This window comes from Podarcis muralis, chromosome W (genome assembly GCF_964188315.1).
Source record: "Podarcis muralis chromosome W, rPodMur119.hap1.1, whole genome shotgun sequence".
In the NCBI taxonomy this organism is placed as follows: Eukaryota; Metazoa; Chordata; class Lepidosauria; order Squamata; family Lacertidae; genus Podarcis; species Podarcis muralis.
The window spans coordinates 29566565-29584786 of record NC_135674.1 but is presented as its reverse complement, the minus strand read 5'-3'; the positions used below and the strand labels follow the sequence as shown (position 1 = coordinate 29584786).

Genomic DNA, 18222 nt, shown 5'->3' with positions numbered 1-18222 from the left:
CCATTTAGTCCCTCCCAGAACAGATCCCTGATGGCAGCGGAGTCCTTCTCCCAGTCCAGCACATTTACTAACGCAAAAAAGCGGGAGTGATATTGTCTCACAGTGGCTTTGCCCTGCTTCAGTCCATGCATTTCCCTCCTGGCCACATCCACATCTACTGTTGATTTAAAACAATCGTCCATAGCCTTGATAAAGGCGTTTGAATCTTTGAGGGCGGGATCATTTTCGCGCCATAAATTGCGCAGCCACGATTTCGCTTCTCCATGCAGATGAGTTATTATGAAGCCCACTTTCTCCTCCTCATCTCTAAAGTCCTTCCGAAGCAAATTGAGCGCGAAAACTATGTCTGCTCTGAAGTTAGGATACTGCTGCAGGTTCCCGTCGAAGTGGGCTACGATGCTGCCCCCCCTTTTCCCGAGGCCAACCCCCTCCGGCATGGGTCCTGGCTGCCCCTCTTTGCCCAAACGTTCCCACCTGGCTTGCAGATCCCGGCAGAGCGCTACTGCTTCTTCCTCCCTCTTTTTGGATGCTGCTACCTCTGCGTAAAGCGTCGTGACTGCTGCTTGCAGGTCTTTCACTTTGTCTTCGGTAGTCATCTTTGCCGATCTTCGTGAGCTCGCAAAACACCAAGTTTTGCCCCTCGCTGCGCCAACTCACGCTGCGAGGGTTGAATTTGGAGACGGAGCTTACTGTCAGAGCTGCCCTAGGTCCCAGCTCACAAAGGACCAACGCCAGTTCGTTGTTATATAAAACAGTCTTTATTGAAGCTCAGTTCCGCTTTCACAGCCGCAGCGCGCAGCTCTACGTCTCAAACTCTAGACCGCCGAAGCTCCGTCTGAATCTCCTCCCCCCAGACACCGGTTTAAGACTCTAGCCTTGCTCCACCTCTTCCTTTGCTCTCTTCTCCTCTGGGCCCGCCTGTCCGCTGGGGTCTCGCCTCTCCTAGACTCTTCTGACGCTGAGTCTCCTGAGTCCTCCCCCTCCGTCCGGCGGGCTATAGGACCTGGTTCCCAATCCGGGTCTCCTGCTGTGCCGCGCGCCTGTACATTCGAACTTGGCGCGCGCGCCCAGCCGGCCACCTTCCTCCTGACCGTTACACTGCTCCTGTCACTGCTTCCCCCTTCGGGGAGGCTAGCTGCACCTGACTCTCCCTCCGTTCCCTCACTCTGCGATGGAGGCGTGGCCACCCCTGACTCATCCTCTCTCCCTGCTGGAGGAGAAGCTGGCCCTGATACATGTGACTCTTCCCCCTCACTACGCTCTGGTGGAGGAGCTGGTCCTGCTCTCCCGTTGCTGCTTTGGGAGTCCCCGCTGGCCCCTTGCTTCTGGTGTGTCCCCCCTGGGACCCCCCTTGCCCTGGCCATCGGCGCCCCCCTCTGGGAATCTTCTGATTCGCTGGAGAGACTCATGGAATCTCTCGGGCCACTTTCATACTCCCCTACGCTGCCCTCAGATTCTTCCCCTTCGCTCTCCATTTCCTCTCTCCCCTGTGCCTCTGCTCCTGAGCCCCTGACAGGTGGAATCTTCTTTCTTGTAGTTTGGATCCATTGCTCCGTGTCCGCTTCTCTGGAGCAGCAGAAAACAACCTTTCTCCCTCCTCTATATGACATCCTTTTATATATTTGAACGTGGCTATCATATCACCCCTTAACCTCCTCTTCTCCATGCTAAACATGCCCAGCTCCCTTAGCCGTTCCTCATAAGGCATCGTTTCCAGACCTTTGACCATTTTGGTTGCCCTCCTCTGGACATGTTCCAGTTTGTCAGTGTCCTTCTTGAACTGTGGTGCCCAGAACTGGACACAGTGGCACTATTACTTCCCTTGATCTAGATGCTATACTCCTATTGATGCAGCCCAGAATTGCATTGGCTTTTTTAGCTGCCGCGTCACACTGTTGGCTCATGTCAAGTTTGTGGTCAACCAAGACATAATAGGCATTTCAAGCCATTTCCACATAACAAAATAGGAGCCTACACAACACAAAACACTGTTGCTGTATGTAGGTTTTATTTTCTTTTTTATCTTATATTTTGGAAATGTACATTTTTGGGGGCCCCCAAGCAAGTGGGGCCCTAAGCTATAGCTTGTTTAGCTTTACGTATATACGTAAATCCAGCACTGGCTTGGACAGTCTGGCATTGCAAAATGGATCGGCTTTTGCGCAACAAAATGGATCAACATTTGCCGCTGGAGATGCAGCCAAGTGGAAGAAGCCAAGGAAGGCAATTCAGGTCAACTCTGTTTTGCTTTCTGTTCTAGACCCACTTGGCTGGGAGGGGAATACGCTGAAATCAGTGGGATTGATTCTTTTTTTTTTTTTTTTAAAATAATATTTATTAAAGTTTTGAGAGGTACAAAAAGAAAAAGTAAAAAACATCATTTTAAACAAAAAAACAATACAACACATCACAATAGGTAAAGAAAAAAGGAAAAAATACAAAGGAAAAAAAACCAGAAAAATAAAATCCATTAAACAATAAAGAAAAAACAAAGAAAAATACAACAAATCTTCCCATTACTTATCTTTCATTAGCTTATTTCCTTGACCTCCTCACACCTCCCTTTTTTGTATTCTAGATCGATTATTTATTTCAGCAAATCCTTTCCATCTTTTCAAATTTTAGTCCTGTAATTTATCTTCGTATAATGTAGCTTTACTTTCCCTCCTTTCACCAATTAACAGTCAGTTTTTCCCAAATCCTTTATATCCTTCCTGCTAAAGTCACATAACATCATTCCAACATCCTTCTAACATTCATTAATTTTACAATGTTTCTGTAAATAGTCTTTAAATTTCTTCCAATCTTCCTCCACCGACTCTTCTCCCTGGTCTCGGATTCTGCCAGTCATTTCCGCCAGTTCCATGTAGTCCATCACCTTCATCTGCCATTCTTCCCGGGTGGGTAGATCTTGTGTCTTCCAGTACTTTGCAATAAGTATTCTTGCTGCTGTTGTAGCATACATAAAGAAAGTTCTGTCCTTCTTTGGCACCAATTGGCCGACCATGCCCAGGAGAAAGGCCTCTGGTTTCTTCAGAAAGGTATATTTAAATAACTTTTTTTTGTTCATATTTATCTCAAAATAGTCTCTCAGAGTTTTTTGGGCATTCTTAGTCACTTCTTCATTCCTAAACAATGTGTCATTCATCCTCCATCTGAAGGAACCAGTTGGTGTTAGTTTCAATTCCATCTTTACAGCATTATGGTTGGAGCAGGTTTTAGGGCATATTTCCACCTTTCTAGTCTTTGGAGCCAGCCCTCTAGTTACCCAAATTTGGTCAATTCTTGTCCATGTGGCTCTCCTTTGCGTAAAGTACTACTCCTCTTTTTTTAACTTTGTCTGATGAAATAAATTCATGTCCCAATCTTTTATTTGTCAATATTTTCCTATGTAGCCTTATCACATGTGTTTCTTGTAAACAAATCAAGTCCAATTGTTCTTTTTTTAATACATGAAAGACTCTTCGTCTTTTTTCAGGGGAGTTCATCCCATTAACATTCCAGCTTAATATTTGCAGTGCCATGATATAGTTACTTTAAATCTCCTCCAACTGCGCCCAGTGCTTGCTCTTGTTCTGTCGGTGGTGTTGGTATCCCTTTCGCTGGGCAGTCCAGTCCAAAAGATATCTTTGCTATGTCCAGTATAGGTGATCTTCTGTCCAGTGCTCTTTGCTCTAGTCCTCTTTCTGGTGATCTTCTGTCCGATGCTCCTGGTTCTTTTCCAAGTCCCTTCTGTAGATCCTCTTCGTGATTGCTCAGAAATTTTTCTTTGTCCTCAACTGATCTTATTTTTATTTTCCTTCCTTTAAAGCTAAAGGATAGGCCTTGGGGAAATCCCCACCTGAAGATAATTCTGTTCCTTCTCAGCAGAGCAACCAAATCTCCGTAATTGGACCTAAGGTCCAAAAGGTATTTCGGGATATCTTTAAATATTTCCACTCTTGTCTGCAGTATTTCCAAAGTCTTCTGAAAGTGCCAACCCAAAATTTTATCTCTCTCTTCTTTAGATCGGAGGGTAATCAAACAGTCTCTTACTCTATTCTTCTTCCCTCCTCTTCCAAGCCTAAAAGCACTCACGATTTTCACTCCTTCTTGTTCCAAATCCAGATTCCAAAACTCTGCAAATTCCTGCGTAAGAAATTCTATCAAACTATCCTTCTCCAATTCAGGTACAGCTCTGATCCTCAAGTTCGTCTGTTTTTCCTTGAGCTCAATCATAAAAAGAATCAACTTATGGTCCTCAACTTGTCTCTGTATATCTGGGACTCTCTTTGTTTCCAATTGAGTTACCTTGACTTCCACAGCAGCAACTTTTTCCTTAATTTCCTCTGCAATCTGATGGGTCAAAGCAGATTCCTGTATCAATTTCTGTATGGCTTCTATGTTCGTATTCACCTTTTGTCCCAAACTATTTATACTTTCTGTATTTATATCAATTTTAGTATTTTCAGCGTCCACCTTCGCATTTGATGCATCCACTTTTACATTTGTCGCATCTACCTTCCTGCTAAGTTTTTCCAAAGATTCATTTATCTTACCTAATGCAATCGCTAAAGCTTCTTCTGATGACATTCCTCTTGGTTTAGGTTGTGTTGGTACAGCTGCAGGTGAGGCAGAAGGACCAGATGCTGACGCTCTTCGCTGCCAAGACTTCCCAGATCTTGTTGTTTTTTCTGGGAGTGACGAATCTACTTTTTCTTTCCCATCTGCCATAACACTCAGAAAGTCCAAGGTCAATCCCACAGTCAGGCAGTTTTATCTTTCTAGTGGAAAATCCCCCTGATCCAGCTCTTATAACAATTTCCAAAACTTCCTCTAGGGGGAAACAGTTACAATCCGTGCTTGTATTGATCCAAAATAACTCCTTTTAAAACATAACTCAAGCAGGAAATTTAGTGTCAATTTTCAGTTACCCTTTTCTCCCTTTTAAAGTCAGAGGGGGACAGTTAAAAACAGTTAAAAACAATATATCTCTCTTTGACAGCTAGCAGTCAGAGCGCGTTTCAGATACGGCAGCCTTATTGTCCTATTTGCAGCCCGTTCCCAGGTTCTGAGCAATGGAATTTTAGCTTCCTTCCCTCTCTCTTGCAGGTATATATATTCCAAAACTTCCCCCCCTCTTCTCCTGCTTCCCAGGGGGGGATTTACTATTTTTTGAGGTTGAAATTAATCCTTTCCAATCGGCTTTCCAAGACTCTAGCTTGCAGCCTCTTTGCTTTGTTCTATTTACAAAAGCGGAAGGCGGACTTCCTGTTTATGCCTCCCCGCTACAATTCCAAATTGAATCTTTCTTCTTTTGTAAGTTTCCAATTTGTTCTACTCACGGGTTGTATCTTTTAGAGTCCAATTGTTCACAGGAAAAAGTCAGCGCTCTCCAGCAACGGCTGTGCGGCTTCACTCCGTGGAAAAAGCAGTCGATTCACAGCACCGCGCTGCTCACCCCACTTCTCTCCGGAGCCCCAAAAACGGGTTTCCCCGCAAGTAGGGGAGGCGCAAAGGGTGCCCACGTTCACAGGCTTCACCCGCCTATGATTTCTGAAGGGTCTCCGCCTTCGCCGTGACGGCTAGACCCGATTTTCACGGAGTAAATTCGTCTTAGTCAGAGGAATTCCTCCATTACCGATGGCGCCAACCCGGAAGTCATCAGTGGGATTGTTTCACTGGGGGATCTTGAAGCCTCTTCTTCTTCTTCTTCTTCTTCTTCCTCTTCTTCCTCTTCTTCTTCAACCTTGTGCCAGTCATGGTTTCTCCACGTCCACTACTGAAGCAGGATCTGGAGGAATTTTATGTGAGGAGAATCAGAACTTACAGGGTTAAAGAGTTCTGTGTGACGTCTCACATTCTGAGGCATGGTTATGTTCACATATGGGAATCTTTCTTTGTGTGTGAGTTTTTGGCTGAGAGACGAAAGAATGTCCACTCTCTCGCCCGGACTGATTTATGATTTTTTTCATCTCATTAAAGGCTGTTAGAGATTAGCAAGAAGCCTGTGTTCAGTCTGATTTATTATCCACACACAAGGCAACATTTTCTGCCGCTGCTGATCTCTGCTAAGAGCTTCAAAGAGAGCTCAAGTTTTTTCTATCGGCACAGGCGTCCATCGGCACAGGGGAAGTGTGCCGGGCGCCATCTTATCTCAGCATTTTATCCTTAAGCTTTTCATATAATCAGTTATCAGTTATCAATATATTCACATATAACCAGAGTTTTCACAGTGATTTTATAATCCATGTTGAATCATGAAAGCTTCTGTTTAGCTTAACAGCAAATTGCCTGAATCTGCAAAGCCCTAAATGAACTCTGCCCTAGTACTTTCTTGCTCTCTACAAGACAGGAAGCAATAAATCTGGTATGCTGGTACATTTCTCCCCGCCCTTGTCCAGACAAAGTAACAGGAAGGTGCTAACCGCAAATGTCCTTTTTTGAACAGATGTTGTCTGGGAGTAACTGTCAGAGTTCCCCTTTCTTTAAGTTTCTATTCTCTTTGCAAGAAATCTAGGAGAAAGGTTAAGACTGCCTAGACTGTGTGTTCAATCTAAAAGCAGAAGTTGGAAGAAGAACTCTTTGTACTGTTACAGAAATTACAGGGGGGGGGGGCACATCTTTAAAGTTAAATATTACAAATATTATGCCTGAATATATCCTTCCAACTTGACAGCTCAGGGAAGTCACCTAGCTTTAAAAATAATATAAAATCATCTCCTTTCCCAGTTCCCCTCATTCCAAAGCTATTTTCCCCTTGCAAAAGGACTCCAGGAAGTTCTCAGAGGTGACAACTGCTGGGCTCATTGTTAGCCGAAGGAAGCCAAATCTCATCACCTGACTCGCCTCAGGCTCCAGACATGCAAAGGAACTTCTATTGTACTTTTGGGTGGTGGGCACTTAAGACATATTTGTCTATGCTTATCTTATACCTGAGTCTTGCCCTGCCATGTCTGCTTATGCTAAACTTGTACCAAAGGACTTGTCTGAACATGTTTGCAAGGTTAACCCCTCCCCTTCGAACTGTATTCTGGGATGTGGTGGGAAAGTTTTAAAAGTCATTGTCACTCCATCCTCGGGGTTCAAAATTTGCTCTTTGAACCTATTGCACAATAAACTTTGGTCTACAGCTATTTCCTCCGGTTGGTGGCTGGACTCCTTCCTTTATTCCGCAAGGACCCGCGGGCTCTGCCCGACGAGCTGGGTGACTGAGCAGCCTCACACCTAGATTTTTCCTTAACAGTACAATCAGGAGCCAGGCTCGAATGCGATCATTAGCTTATTTTTGCTACCGTTCGCAATTGTATTTGATTATGTCATTATCTGTGATGTTGTACTCAGGTATAAAACCCCAGAGCAACAGAGCTCGGGGCCCAGTCTTTTGGAAAGGATTCCAACTGTGTCAATTATTGCTCAGCAATAAACCTCACCTTCTTTTTCTCCATTTGCTGCATCTGTCAATTCTTGGACTCTGTTTGAGTTGGTCACTGGTACCTTTCTAAAATCTTTGCAACACTACCTCACCGGGTTGTTGTGGGGGGAAACTGTGAAAGCGTCTTCCCCCAAATTCCTTGTGGGAAGAGTTGTGTGGTGATGTGGAAAGTGGTTTAAAATTATAATAATAATAATCATTTTTCATTCATAACATTCCAATTAATCACCTATCAAATCTTGCCACATCATAATACAAATAATAAAGACAATTATACATTCCAAATTAAAATTTTTGAGGGGACTTCCCATGTTCTGGCTGATCGGGAGAAATATTTTTTTTACTTGTTCCTACTTTTTCCTCTCTTGTTTTTCCCCAATTTCATATTTCCGACTTTGACCCATTGTCTTATCACCCCAGTCACTGGTATCAACTTTCAATTGTGTTTAACAAATCCATATTCTCTAGTTGGCCTCTTTTCTCTTACTGCTAGAGAACCTACATAAGGACTCTATACAGGCTCTTGGGTACCCCATAAGGGATAAAGGAGAAGTTTTTTTTCTTATAACAGGTAGGTAGCCGTGTTGGTCTGCCATAGTCAAAAGAAAATAAAAAAATTCCTTCCAGTAGTACCTTAGAGACCAACTAACTTAGTTATTAGTATGAGCTTTCATGTGCGTGTATCTGAAGAAGTGGGCATGAACACGAAAGCTCATACCAATAACAAACTTAGCTGGTTTCTAAGGTGCTACTGGAAGGATTTTTTTTTATTTTGTTTCTTATAACAGTTGGCTTTGGCATTTTGGCCTGGAGAGTCAGAAATCACATCACACACCAGGTTCCTGTGGCTCAGGCAGGCCAAGGGGTGATATTCCTGAGGATCAAGCAAGTTTCACCTAGTTCCAGCCACAGTTTACACAAAACATTTGCAATGGGCAAACCACAACCATTAAGACCGAGGAGAGGAATCCCTTCAGGAACTTCCCCAGATGGCTTTCTGCCTCCGTGGGGTCTTTCGGAGAGCCAAGATGGATTTTGGATTTCTCTCCTGCACTGCTCTAAACATGTGGTTTATATACTTATGTATGTGTGTTTGCCTTGTGCAATTATCAATGCGGGTGGCGCTGTGGATTAAACCACAGAGTCTAGGGCTTGCTGATCGGAAGGTCGGCGGTTCGAATCCCCGCGACAGGGTGAGCTCCCGTTGCTCGGTCCCTGCTCCTGCCAACCTAGCAGTTCAAAAGCACGTCAAAGTGCAAGTAGATAAATAGGTACCACTCCGGCGGGGAGGTAAACGGCATTTCCGTGCGCTGCTCTGGTTCGCCAGAAGCGGCTTAGTCATGCTGGCCACATGACTCGGAAGCTCCCTCAGCCAGTAAAGCGAGATGAGCGCCACAACCCCAGAGTCAGCTACGACTGGACCTAACGGTCAGGGGTCCCTTTACCTTTACCTATTCTATATTTGAGGCCCTTGAATTTCTACACAGAGGATGAGCACGTTAAACACCAACTTTCTGACTGTTTGAGAGAGAATTACTGAATTTAGGACCGAAGCCTTATGAGGAATGGTCGAGGGAGTTGGGTCGGGATAAGCCTGGAGAAAAGGAGACTGAGAGGCAGGACGAGAGCCAGTGTCTTCAAACACTTCAAGGACTGCCCCTTGGAAGGTTTTCTGCTGCCCCAGAAGGCAGGACCTGAACCCAGGGCTTCAAGTTACAAAAAGGGCGATTCCGACCCAACATCAAGAATAGGCTTCTGACAGTGATTGCTGTTTGACAGCGGAGCGAATGACCTTGGGAGATGAAGGACTCTCCTTCCTTGGAAGCTTTTAAGCAGAGGTTGGACGACCACCTCTCAGGGATTCTGTCGCTGAGATTCCTGCCTTGCAGGGGGTTGGACTAGATGACCTTTGGGGTCCCTTCCAACCCAACAACTCAATGACGTTCATCTTAATGCCCGTGAAGTCTTCCCTCTCCTCCCCAAACCCCCCAAATCTTGTCCTGCCCTCCATATACACACAGATGCACCAACTCTGCGGCACATTTTTGCAAGTAGCAGAACCCCAAATAAATGGCTGGCAACGATCATAAAAGAAAAAAAAAACCCTGCTTTATTCTCTTTTGGAAAACAAAAATACAGAGTTGTCTTTGTTTTCCACATGGCGGACGGTGTTCCTTCATGTGTCCCTTCCGCTGGAGCAGCCTGGATCCCCGTGGAAGAGGCTGAGATCTCTTGCGTGGGCACAGGGATCAAGCCCTAGATTTCCCCACTCAGGCAGAGCCAACAGCAAAATGCCCCCCTGGCAAACCTCCTTGAGCTGGATGAGCAAAGGCAGGCTCTGTGCGCACCGTCAGAGGGGCTTCCTAGGAGCATGATCTCCCGTGGGTTTTCATCAGTCTCTCTGCACACAAAAAGTCCCTTTTGGCAAGTCCTCCTGGGCCAGCCTGCGGCCTCCCCAGCTAGTTCTCTCCCACCTCGTCATAGACGGGGTTGACGTAAGCGCCACTCTTGGGCTCTTCTGCAAAGTCCTTCTGGCTGGTGGGCGGCCACTTTGCGTCCTCCTCCAGCTGCCGCTGCAGCTTCCGGTACTGGCTGGAGGAGCAGAAGCGGAAGAGAGCCTTGATCAGAAGCCAGAGGCGGTGGTTCTGCAGGATGCCATCCTGCAAAGAACATGGGAGCATGAGAAAGGGGCCCATCCATTCTTAAAAACACCAGAAGCATTTTTACTTGGTATTATAGTCCAAGGCATTAATCAACAAGGTGTCAAACTGTTCTTATATGCAACAGCGGCAAGAGTATTGTTAGCCCAGAAATGGAAGCAAGAATAAATTCCGATGAAAGAAGAATGGACTATGCAGAACTGGACAAAATGACAGGAAGGATTTGAAACCTGCAGGACCAGAGATTTACAGAAGATTGGAAGAAGTATATGAATTATTTGAAGAGCAACTGTAATCAACAAATTACGCTAGTAGGACTACAAGAAGTTTTGTAAGGAGAAATATACAAAGTGTTAAAAAGTAGGAAAAGATAGAGATATTGGTTATGAGTTTGAAATGTAACAGGGAAAATAAGAAATGTATACTAAGAGATTAGATTGGAAAATTTTCAGGCAGGACTGATGGAAGTCAAAAAAATTGAAGAAGATGTAAAAGTATGTTTAATTACTGTTGAAAATGACGTTAAAAAACTAATAAAAACTTATATATATAAAAGAGAAAGGGGCCCATCCAGTGTAGCATCCTCTTCTCACCGTGGCTGACCAAATGCCCCTGAGCGAAACCCACAGGCAGGATCCGAGCGCAAGAGCATCTTTCCCGCCTCCTGGCCTTCCAAAGCAGAGCTGCCTCTGATCCCAAAAGCATCTAGAGGCATCGAGGCTGCAGCGTTTTATGGGGGAAAGTTGCTGCTTTGGGAATTCAGTGGCTAGTTTAATCACTGGGCCAAGATGGTTTAAGGCTATTGCACCGATCCTGGCCCGACTGCACCGGCTGCCACTTAGTTTCCGGGCATCATTCAAAGCGCCGCTTTTGACCTCTAAAGCCTGAAATGGCTCAGGACCACCATATTCCCCACGTGAAGCGGCCTGGATCCTAAGATCATCTTCTGAGGCCCATTGATGTGTGCCTGCACCGCAAGAGGGATGGCCCCATGAGAACAGGGCCTTTTCTGTGGTGGCTCCCCGCTTGTGGAATGCTCTCCCCAGGGAAGTTCACCTGGCACCTCCATTACACATGTTTAGGCACCAGGCGAAAAGGGTCCTCTTCAACCAGGCGTTGGGATGAACAACATGCTATGCCCTTTAAAATGTGTTTGGGGTTATTATTAGGATTTTGTCTCTTCATTTTGTATTTGTTATGTTGTAAACCGCCCTATGATTTTCAGATGAAGAGCAGTATATCAATTTAATTAATTGTCAGGGGTTCAGGAGCAGAGGCGAGGGCAAGGGAGGAAACAGAGAGCGAGGGGGAGGAGTCTGAAGAAAGGATGAGTGATGACGACGACCCGAGATCTCCGAGTCTTTCCAGTGAATCGGAAGATTCACAGAAAGGAGCGCCAGTGGCCAGAGCAAAGGGAGGGCCTAGGGGGACACCCCAGGAGGAAGGGACCAGCGGGGGTTCAGAGGGCAGCAGTTGGAAATCGGGGCCAGCGTCCCCACCAGAGCGCAGTGGAGAGGAAGGACGTCAGGGATCGAGCCCTGGCAGCTCGCAGCAGGGAGGAGGGCATGAGTCAGGAGTGACCACACCCCCATCGGGGAGCGAAGAAACGGTCAAGCGGAAAGTGGAAGGCTGGGCGCGCGCGCCAAGTTCAAATGCACAGGAAGGCGGCGCAGTAAGCAGCCCGGAAAGGGAGCCAGGTCCTAAAGCCCGACGCAAGGAGACAGGAGGGTCCGGGGGGTCAGCGTCAGAGGAGTCCCGGAGGGAGGAGACCACGGGGGGCAGAGGGACCCAGAGAAGGACGGTCAGGCGGAAAAGGTGGAGTAAGGCGAGGATATTAAGTTGGTGTACGAGGGGCGGAGATTCAGACGGAGCTTCGCCGGTCTAGCCATAAGACGTAGAGTTGCACGCAGCAGCTTGGAAATGGAAACTGTAACTCAATAAAGACTTTTATAAAGCGAACGCTGGCTAGCGTGATCCTCTGTGAGCTGGGATCGGGGAGCAGCTCTGACATTAATCATCATCATCATCATCATCTGTTGGTGAGCAGGAGGAGGATGCTGAGCCCGAGGGATCGCTTTCCTGACCCTCTTTAACCCCCCAAATCCCCTCCACATCCCCTGTACCACCACCAGCAGGTTCCCACAAGCACTGGGAGGAGGGAGCGCTCTGCTGGAAGGGAAAACTCTGAGCCAGTTCCTGGGGAAAGGAAAAGCTGTAGCTCAGAGGCTGAGCGTTGGCCTTGCAAGCAGAAGCTCTCAGGTTCAATCCCCGCTGGGACCGAGAGACCCCTGCCTGAAACCATGGACAGCTGCTGCCAGTCCATGTAGACAGTGTTGGACTAGATGGGCCAGCAGCCAGACTCCTGAAATCACGCTCGCCTGCTCACCTCCACGAAGAACGAGACGGAGAAGGCCACCAGCAGCATCAGCAGCATATACAGCCTCCAGATGGTTAGGGTGCAGAGAAACTGTGAGGAAAGAGGTTGCAAGCTGGTTAGGCTTCCGCAGCGCCTTCAGGTCAGCCTGCCTGGCACCTGCCCCCTCCTTCCACACCCCACACCCCTGCAGCCCGGTTTTGCCCCAAGCGGAGAGCATGGCGCTCCAATCTGGTGCCGGCTGAGGGGAGCTCCGGGTTCACCATCCACCCTCCCTTGGAGTCTCCCGCTAGGCACTTCCGACTAGGCAGAGGCAGATGCTGGCCAAGTTGAGGCAGAGGCAGCAGCACAGCTCGTCGAGGCTTTGACAGCCATACAGGGCAGCGGCAGTAGTGCAGGTCGTCGAGGCTTTGACAGCCAGAAGGGGCTGCGGCAGCAGCACAGGTCGTCGAGGCTTTGACAGCCAGAAGAGGCGGAGGCAGCAGCGCAGGTCATCAACTCTTTGACAGCCAGAAGGGCCAGCGGCAGCAGCACAGGTCGTCGAGTCTTTGACAGCCAGAAGAGGCATAGGCAGCAGCACAGTTCGTCGAGGCTTTGACAGCAAGACGGGGCAGCAGGAGCAGCGCAGGTCGTCGTGGCTTTGACAGCTAGAAGAGGTGCAGGCAGCAGTGCAGGTCGTCGAGGCTTTGACAGCCAGAAAAACCAGAGGCAGCAGCGCAGGTCAGCGAGGCTTTGACAGCCAGAAGGGGCAGCGGCAGCAGCATAGGTCGTCGCGGCTTTGACAGCCAGAAGGGGCAGCGGCAGCAGCGCAGGTCGTAGAGGCTTTGACAGCCAGAAGGGCCAGCGGCAGCAGCACAGGTCGTCGCGGCTTTGACAGCCAGAAGGGGCAGCGGCAGCAGCGCAGGTCGTAGAGGCTTTGACAGCCAGAAGGGCCAGCGGCAGCAGCACAGGTCGTCGAGGCCATAAGAGGTGGAGGCAGCAGCGCAGGTCATCGAGGCTTTGACATCCAGAAGAGGGACAGTCAGCAGCGCAGGTCATCGAGGCTTTGACAGCCAGAAGAGGCAGAGGCAGCAGCGTAGATCGTTCAGGCTTTGACAGCCAGAAGAGGCAGAGGCAGCAGCGCAGATCGTCAAGGCTTTGACAGCTAGAAGGGGCAGCGGAAGCAGCATAGGTCATCAAGGCTTTTATAGCCAGAAGAGGCAGAGGCAGCAGCACAGGTCGTCGAGGCTTTGACAGCCAAAAAAGGAAGAGGCAGCAGCGCAGATCGTCGAGGTTTTGACAGCCAGAAGGGGCTGCGGCAGCAGCCCAGGTGGTATCACCGTCAGAGCCTAAGTGACACCAGATAAAGTCAAGCAACATTTATGGACTCAAGCCTGATATTCACCTGAGAAGGTGGTGCCTTGTTTTGACCCCCAGGCTTGTTGTGACCCATGGAAGGTATAGAGCTGCCCCCCCCCTTATCAGACAACAAATATCACGTATTTCATAAGCATATAATGTCATGGTTTTACAGTTGGAGTGTGAGCTCAGTTTCTAAAAAGCACCTCTTGAACGGGTTATTTTGGGATTGATTCAGGTTGGCCCCCAAAGCAGCTCACTTTAGTTTAATGGTCTCCAGCAAGAAGCACCCAGCCACGCATGACCCCTCCTGCCCCTTCTCATCCCAATCTGGCCGCAGCAGAAGCTAGACTGATGCTTCCATTTGGAACTATGGAGTTCTCCGCTGGTTTCTGGTGGGCCTGGACCCCGCATTCCAACCTCTAGGGCTGGGCATGGCCCTCCCAATCTAATTTGCCTCTGCTCTCACAGTCAGGTACATTTTGGTGGGAAAGGGAAGGAAGGAGTATGAGCTGGTTGGAATCATGCTGAACCAAACACATCCTAAGCTGGGTCTGAACTGCAGGAGGGTTTGGACCTGGCTCATAAAGAGCATGAGATGAGGCTTGAAACCGGAGAAATCTCTTCAGTTCAAAGACTTAGTGGCCTCAATAAATAAATGAAAAAAGCTTATTTGGACGAGCAAAGGATTATTATTATTATTATTATTATTATTATTATTATTATTATTATTTAGTCTCCCCACCCCGATACATAGCGGAACAAAGAGAAAAAAAGATATATAATAAACCAGCAGACACACATAAATCAATCTTTAAAGCAGGCAAAAATAAATACATATGAACTTATACCAGCTTTAAGGTGTTTCCAATAGTACATATAAAAATGTAATTTTAAGAAAAATCTTAGCCTTCCAAAGGTGAAGACTTGCCCATCCATTAACGGAATACCTGTATGATTGCTGCCTGCAGTAACTTGCACACTAGATCACGGAAGTGTCCGTATCGGAGTCGGACATCCCCTAAGTTAGAGCAAAGCCACTGTAAGTGCATCTTTTATTATGTATACATTCATCTTCTATCAAAAAAATATTGTCCATATATATTAGACATGATAGCAGTGAATGCAGCTGAAGTTGTACAATTAAATAAAAAATGTGTAAATGCTAAAGAACATTTGACAGTTAAATTGCGAGGAATAAAGAAACCATTAGAAACATTAGAACAAGCATTCCCTGTTTCCAGTTCCTACCTCCAAGTAAAACGCCATGCCGATGGCTCTCTTCTTATTGTTCGGACAGCACATATATTGCCGTGCCAATCGGGCAATCCTCTTGTATTGTTCTGTTGAGGAGGTGAACAAGGTCCTGAAACATAAGAGTAAGAGACAAAGGATTCACAAGCCTGAAGCTGGCAGGAAGAACCGCTCAGCGTTCCTGCACAACAACAACCACCACCAGGTTACTTGAACGCTGAGCAGAGCCTCCCGCCTGCATTCGCTCCATAAGACGCACACACATTTCCCCTTACTTTTTAGGAGGGGGGAAGTGCGTCTTATAGAGTGAACAATATGGTACATTTTCTGAAATAAATAAGAAGTTTATCCCCATTTCCCCAGAAAGCAGGCCTTGCTCTTCATGCCTCACCTGCCAGTCCTTTTCACCTTCTTACCTTGCCAGAAGACGAATGCCTTTGAAAAAGCTTTCTGGACTTGACAGCATATCCCAGCAGCTTTGCAACTCAAGTTCGTCAAGGTATTCAACACGCCCAATCAGTTGTTTCAGGGCCTGCACAGCGGTCCTGAGTCAAGTGAAGGAATTAAGAATATTATATTTTAAAAATTTGTACACCGCCCTTCACCCGTAGATCTCCGGGCAGTTCACAGCAAAAAAATGCAAGTTAAAAAGCACAAAATACAGAATAAAAACAAGAACCAAAGCAAACCAATAACTCCTCTCCCTCCAACAAACACAGTTGAAAGGGCATAGGAGGTTAATCAGCCAATGGCCTGATTGAAGAGGACCATTTTTGCCTGGCATCTAAAGGCACCAGGCAAGCCTCCCTGGGGAGAGCAACCCACTAATGGGGAGCCACCACAGAAAAGGCCCCTTCTTGTGTGGAGGAGGCACGTGAAGAGGGGCTTCGGATGATGAGCGCAAGGTCTGGGTAGGTTCATCTGGGGAGTTTTAGGTCCTTGACATCTTGCAGTCCAACCCCAACCATCACCCCCTGCAGCCTCCCCTCATGACACGTGAGTCCACCACACTGAAATCAGCCCATCGTGCGGGAGAGCCTCCAGCATCCTCTCCCATCCTAGGGTCCTTCAGATGTTTTGGGCTACAACTCCCATCTTCAGCCCAGTTATGCTGGCTGGGGCTGGTGGGAGTTGTGGTCCAAAGCGACTGAAGAGCACAGGGGTTGGGGAAGCCTGGGTCTCCTAGCTATCTAACCTAAGCAGAACCTCCATGTCCAAATGAAGCCTATCTCTTGGGGGAGGGCTGAGCCTATGGGTCAGAGAGAGAAGGGAGGGCCCCCCCAAATACATTAGCAGGTCCCTCACGTCAGCGGATCCGGGATGAGACTTGTCGCCCTCGAACCTCTTCTTCTCGCCTCATGGACAAAACAGATGTGAGTGCTAAATGCAAACAGCAGGTGGTGGAACTTGCTCTTCAGGATACCTGCAGCCTCAGGGAACGACAGGATATTACACAGAGCGTTGGTAGCCTGGAGGGACAAGGAGAGGAGAACGGCATTCAGCAGAGGTCATCGTCAGATCAAGATCTCAGACGCGACTCAGAGCCCCGGTCCATCTCACTCAGTGTTGTCTACACTGACTAGCAGTGGCTGTCCAGGGTTTCAGGCGAGGGACTCCCCGACATGGAGATGCTGGGGCCCTTCTGCATACAAAACAGGTGCTCACAGGATGGACCACTTATTAAGATGCACCCCCCTCCCAGCAAGAAGCCCCCAGCCCCATCCAGCTCCCATTCAAAACAATCCAGGAGAGAGAAACTGAGTGGTTTCGTACCGCCATTGGCATTTGAGAAGTGCTGCGTCGCCTGGAAGTGACTTCCGCTTTGGGGTCTTCATCCTGCAGCCTTTTCAGGAGGGGTCTCAGCAGCTTGTCACTGGAATATGGATTGGTGACCAACGCCTTCCAGATCACTGCGGCACTTCTGCAATTTTTCAAAACAGAATTTTTCCTTTTTCCTTTTCTTAAAAAAAGTCAGGCCTTTGATATTTTCTTTATATTGCACATACATTAGCAAAGAAAGAAACCACAACTCGGAGCACAATTTTTTGCAAGTACGAAATTCAATATAAATAAATATAAATTAAGAAACCCCTTAAATCTACCCCTCCCCATTTTCACATCACAAAAACTTACTCATCACGCTCCATCGAGCAGTCCAACAGGCTGTCTAGGACTGGCTGCAGGCGCTTGGTGGCTAGGCTGACAATAGCCGAAAGCGTCACTTCCTTGGTGCGGGTGTCGGGGATCTGGTGGAGATGGTTGTATATCTCCTTCACAACCATAGGCAGCTGGAAGAAGATAAAAGAAGACCAGGATGGGAAAGTGTGGTGAACCTGTTTCTATTTGGCTTAATGTATGTAGGGTTTGGTGTCCGCGTTACTCGTGCCGGTTCTCTGCTGTTCACTTGTGTTCCTTTGGTGGTGAGAGAGGTTGGGGTTGGCCTAGGGTGTGGTTGTTTGTTTGTGATTGGCTGTGGTGATCTTTGTTTTCGTGTGAGAGTGGGGTGAGTGGGTGTTTTGGATCAGGTTAGCCATATTGATTTGTATGCTGTTGGTGGATTATTGTCATTGTCCTGTTGGGCTGTGTATGTGATAAAGGGGAGCCATACCAGGATAAAGGCGTCTTCTTCTGTTTGTCCCCATGTCAGTTTCAGTTTATTGGTTAATTTATCTAGTAGGGCTGTTCCTCATACTATTTGGTACCATTGGTCCATGCTTACTCCTGACAGGTCTCTCCAGTGTCTGGTTATGGTGTTTCTGGCTGCTGAAAGTAGGTGGGTTATGAGTTCTTTGTGGTGTAAGTGGGCATTGTTGTCTTGGAAGATGTTTAGTAGGGCCAGTTCTGGGGTGATGTCTAGTACTTGCTTAGTTATTTTACATATTTCTCGTATGACTGTTGTCCAGAATAGTTGGATTTTGGGGCATTCCCACCACATGTGGAGGTACCGTATTTTTTGCACCATAACACTCACTTTTTTCCTCCTAGAAAGTAAGGGGAAATGTCTGTGCGTGTTATGGAGGGAATGCCTACGGGTGGCGGGGGGGGGGGGGATCTGCTGCAGTCGTGAGCAGAGGATCCATGGTTCCCCTTCCTTCCCTCCTCCGTGGCTCGCTTTGAAACAGCAAAGCGGGAGAAGAGCCGCTGAGTGGGGAGGAGAGAGGGACAGAGAGCCTGCTTGCTTT

The 18222-nt window shown here is 47.5% G+C and overlaps 2 protein-coding genes across 2 annotated transcripts in view; both read right to left on the bottom strand.

Moving 5' to 3' along the window:
- Nucleotides 1-9530: 9530 nt before the first annotated feature.
- LOC144326384 (putative cation-transporting ATPase 13A5) lies at nucleotides 9531-12537 on the bottom strand. The gene is made up of 2 exons (XM_077922946.1): nucleotides 12461-12537; nucleotides 9531-10074 (listed from the first exon to the last, which is right to left on the bottom strand). The coding sequence occupies exons 1-2, from the start codon at nucleotides 12506-12508 to the stop codon at nucleotides 9874-9876; spliced, it is 249 nt and encodes an 82-aa protein (XP_077779072.1). The 5' UTR covers nucleotides 12509-12537; the 3' UTR covers nucleotides 9531-9873.
- Nucleotides 12538-13577: 1040 nt separating this feature from the next.
- The window catches only part of LOC144326344 (maestro heat-like repeat-containing protein family member 1), a 58948-nt gene continuing 54303 nt past the window's right edge, over nucleotides 13578-18222 (bottom strand). Inside the window, exons 13-17 of the mRNA XM_077922879.1 lie at nucleotides 17174-17328; nucleotides 16814-16961; nucleotides 16346-16509; nucleotides 15038-15152; nucleotides 13578-13592 (exon numbers count right to left, since the gene is read on the bottom strand). Of these exons, the coding sequence (XP_077779005.1) occupies nucleotides 13578-13592; nucleotides 15038-15152; nucleotides 16346-16509; nucleotides 16814-16961; nucleotides 17174-17328 (597 nt within the window). The remainder of the gene's footprint in view (nucleotides 13593-15037; nucleotides 15153-16345; nucleotides 16510-16813; nucleotides 16962-17173; nucleotides 17329-18222) is intronic.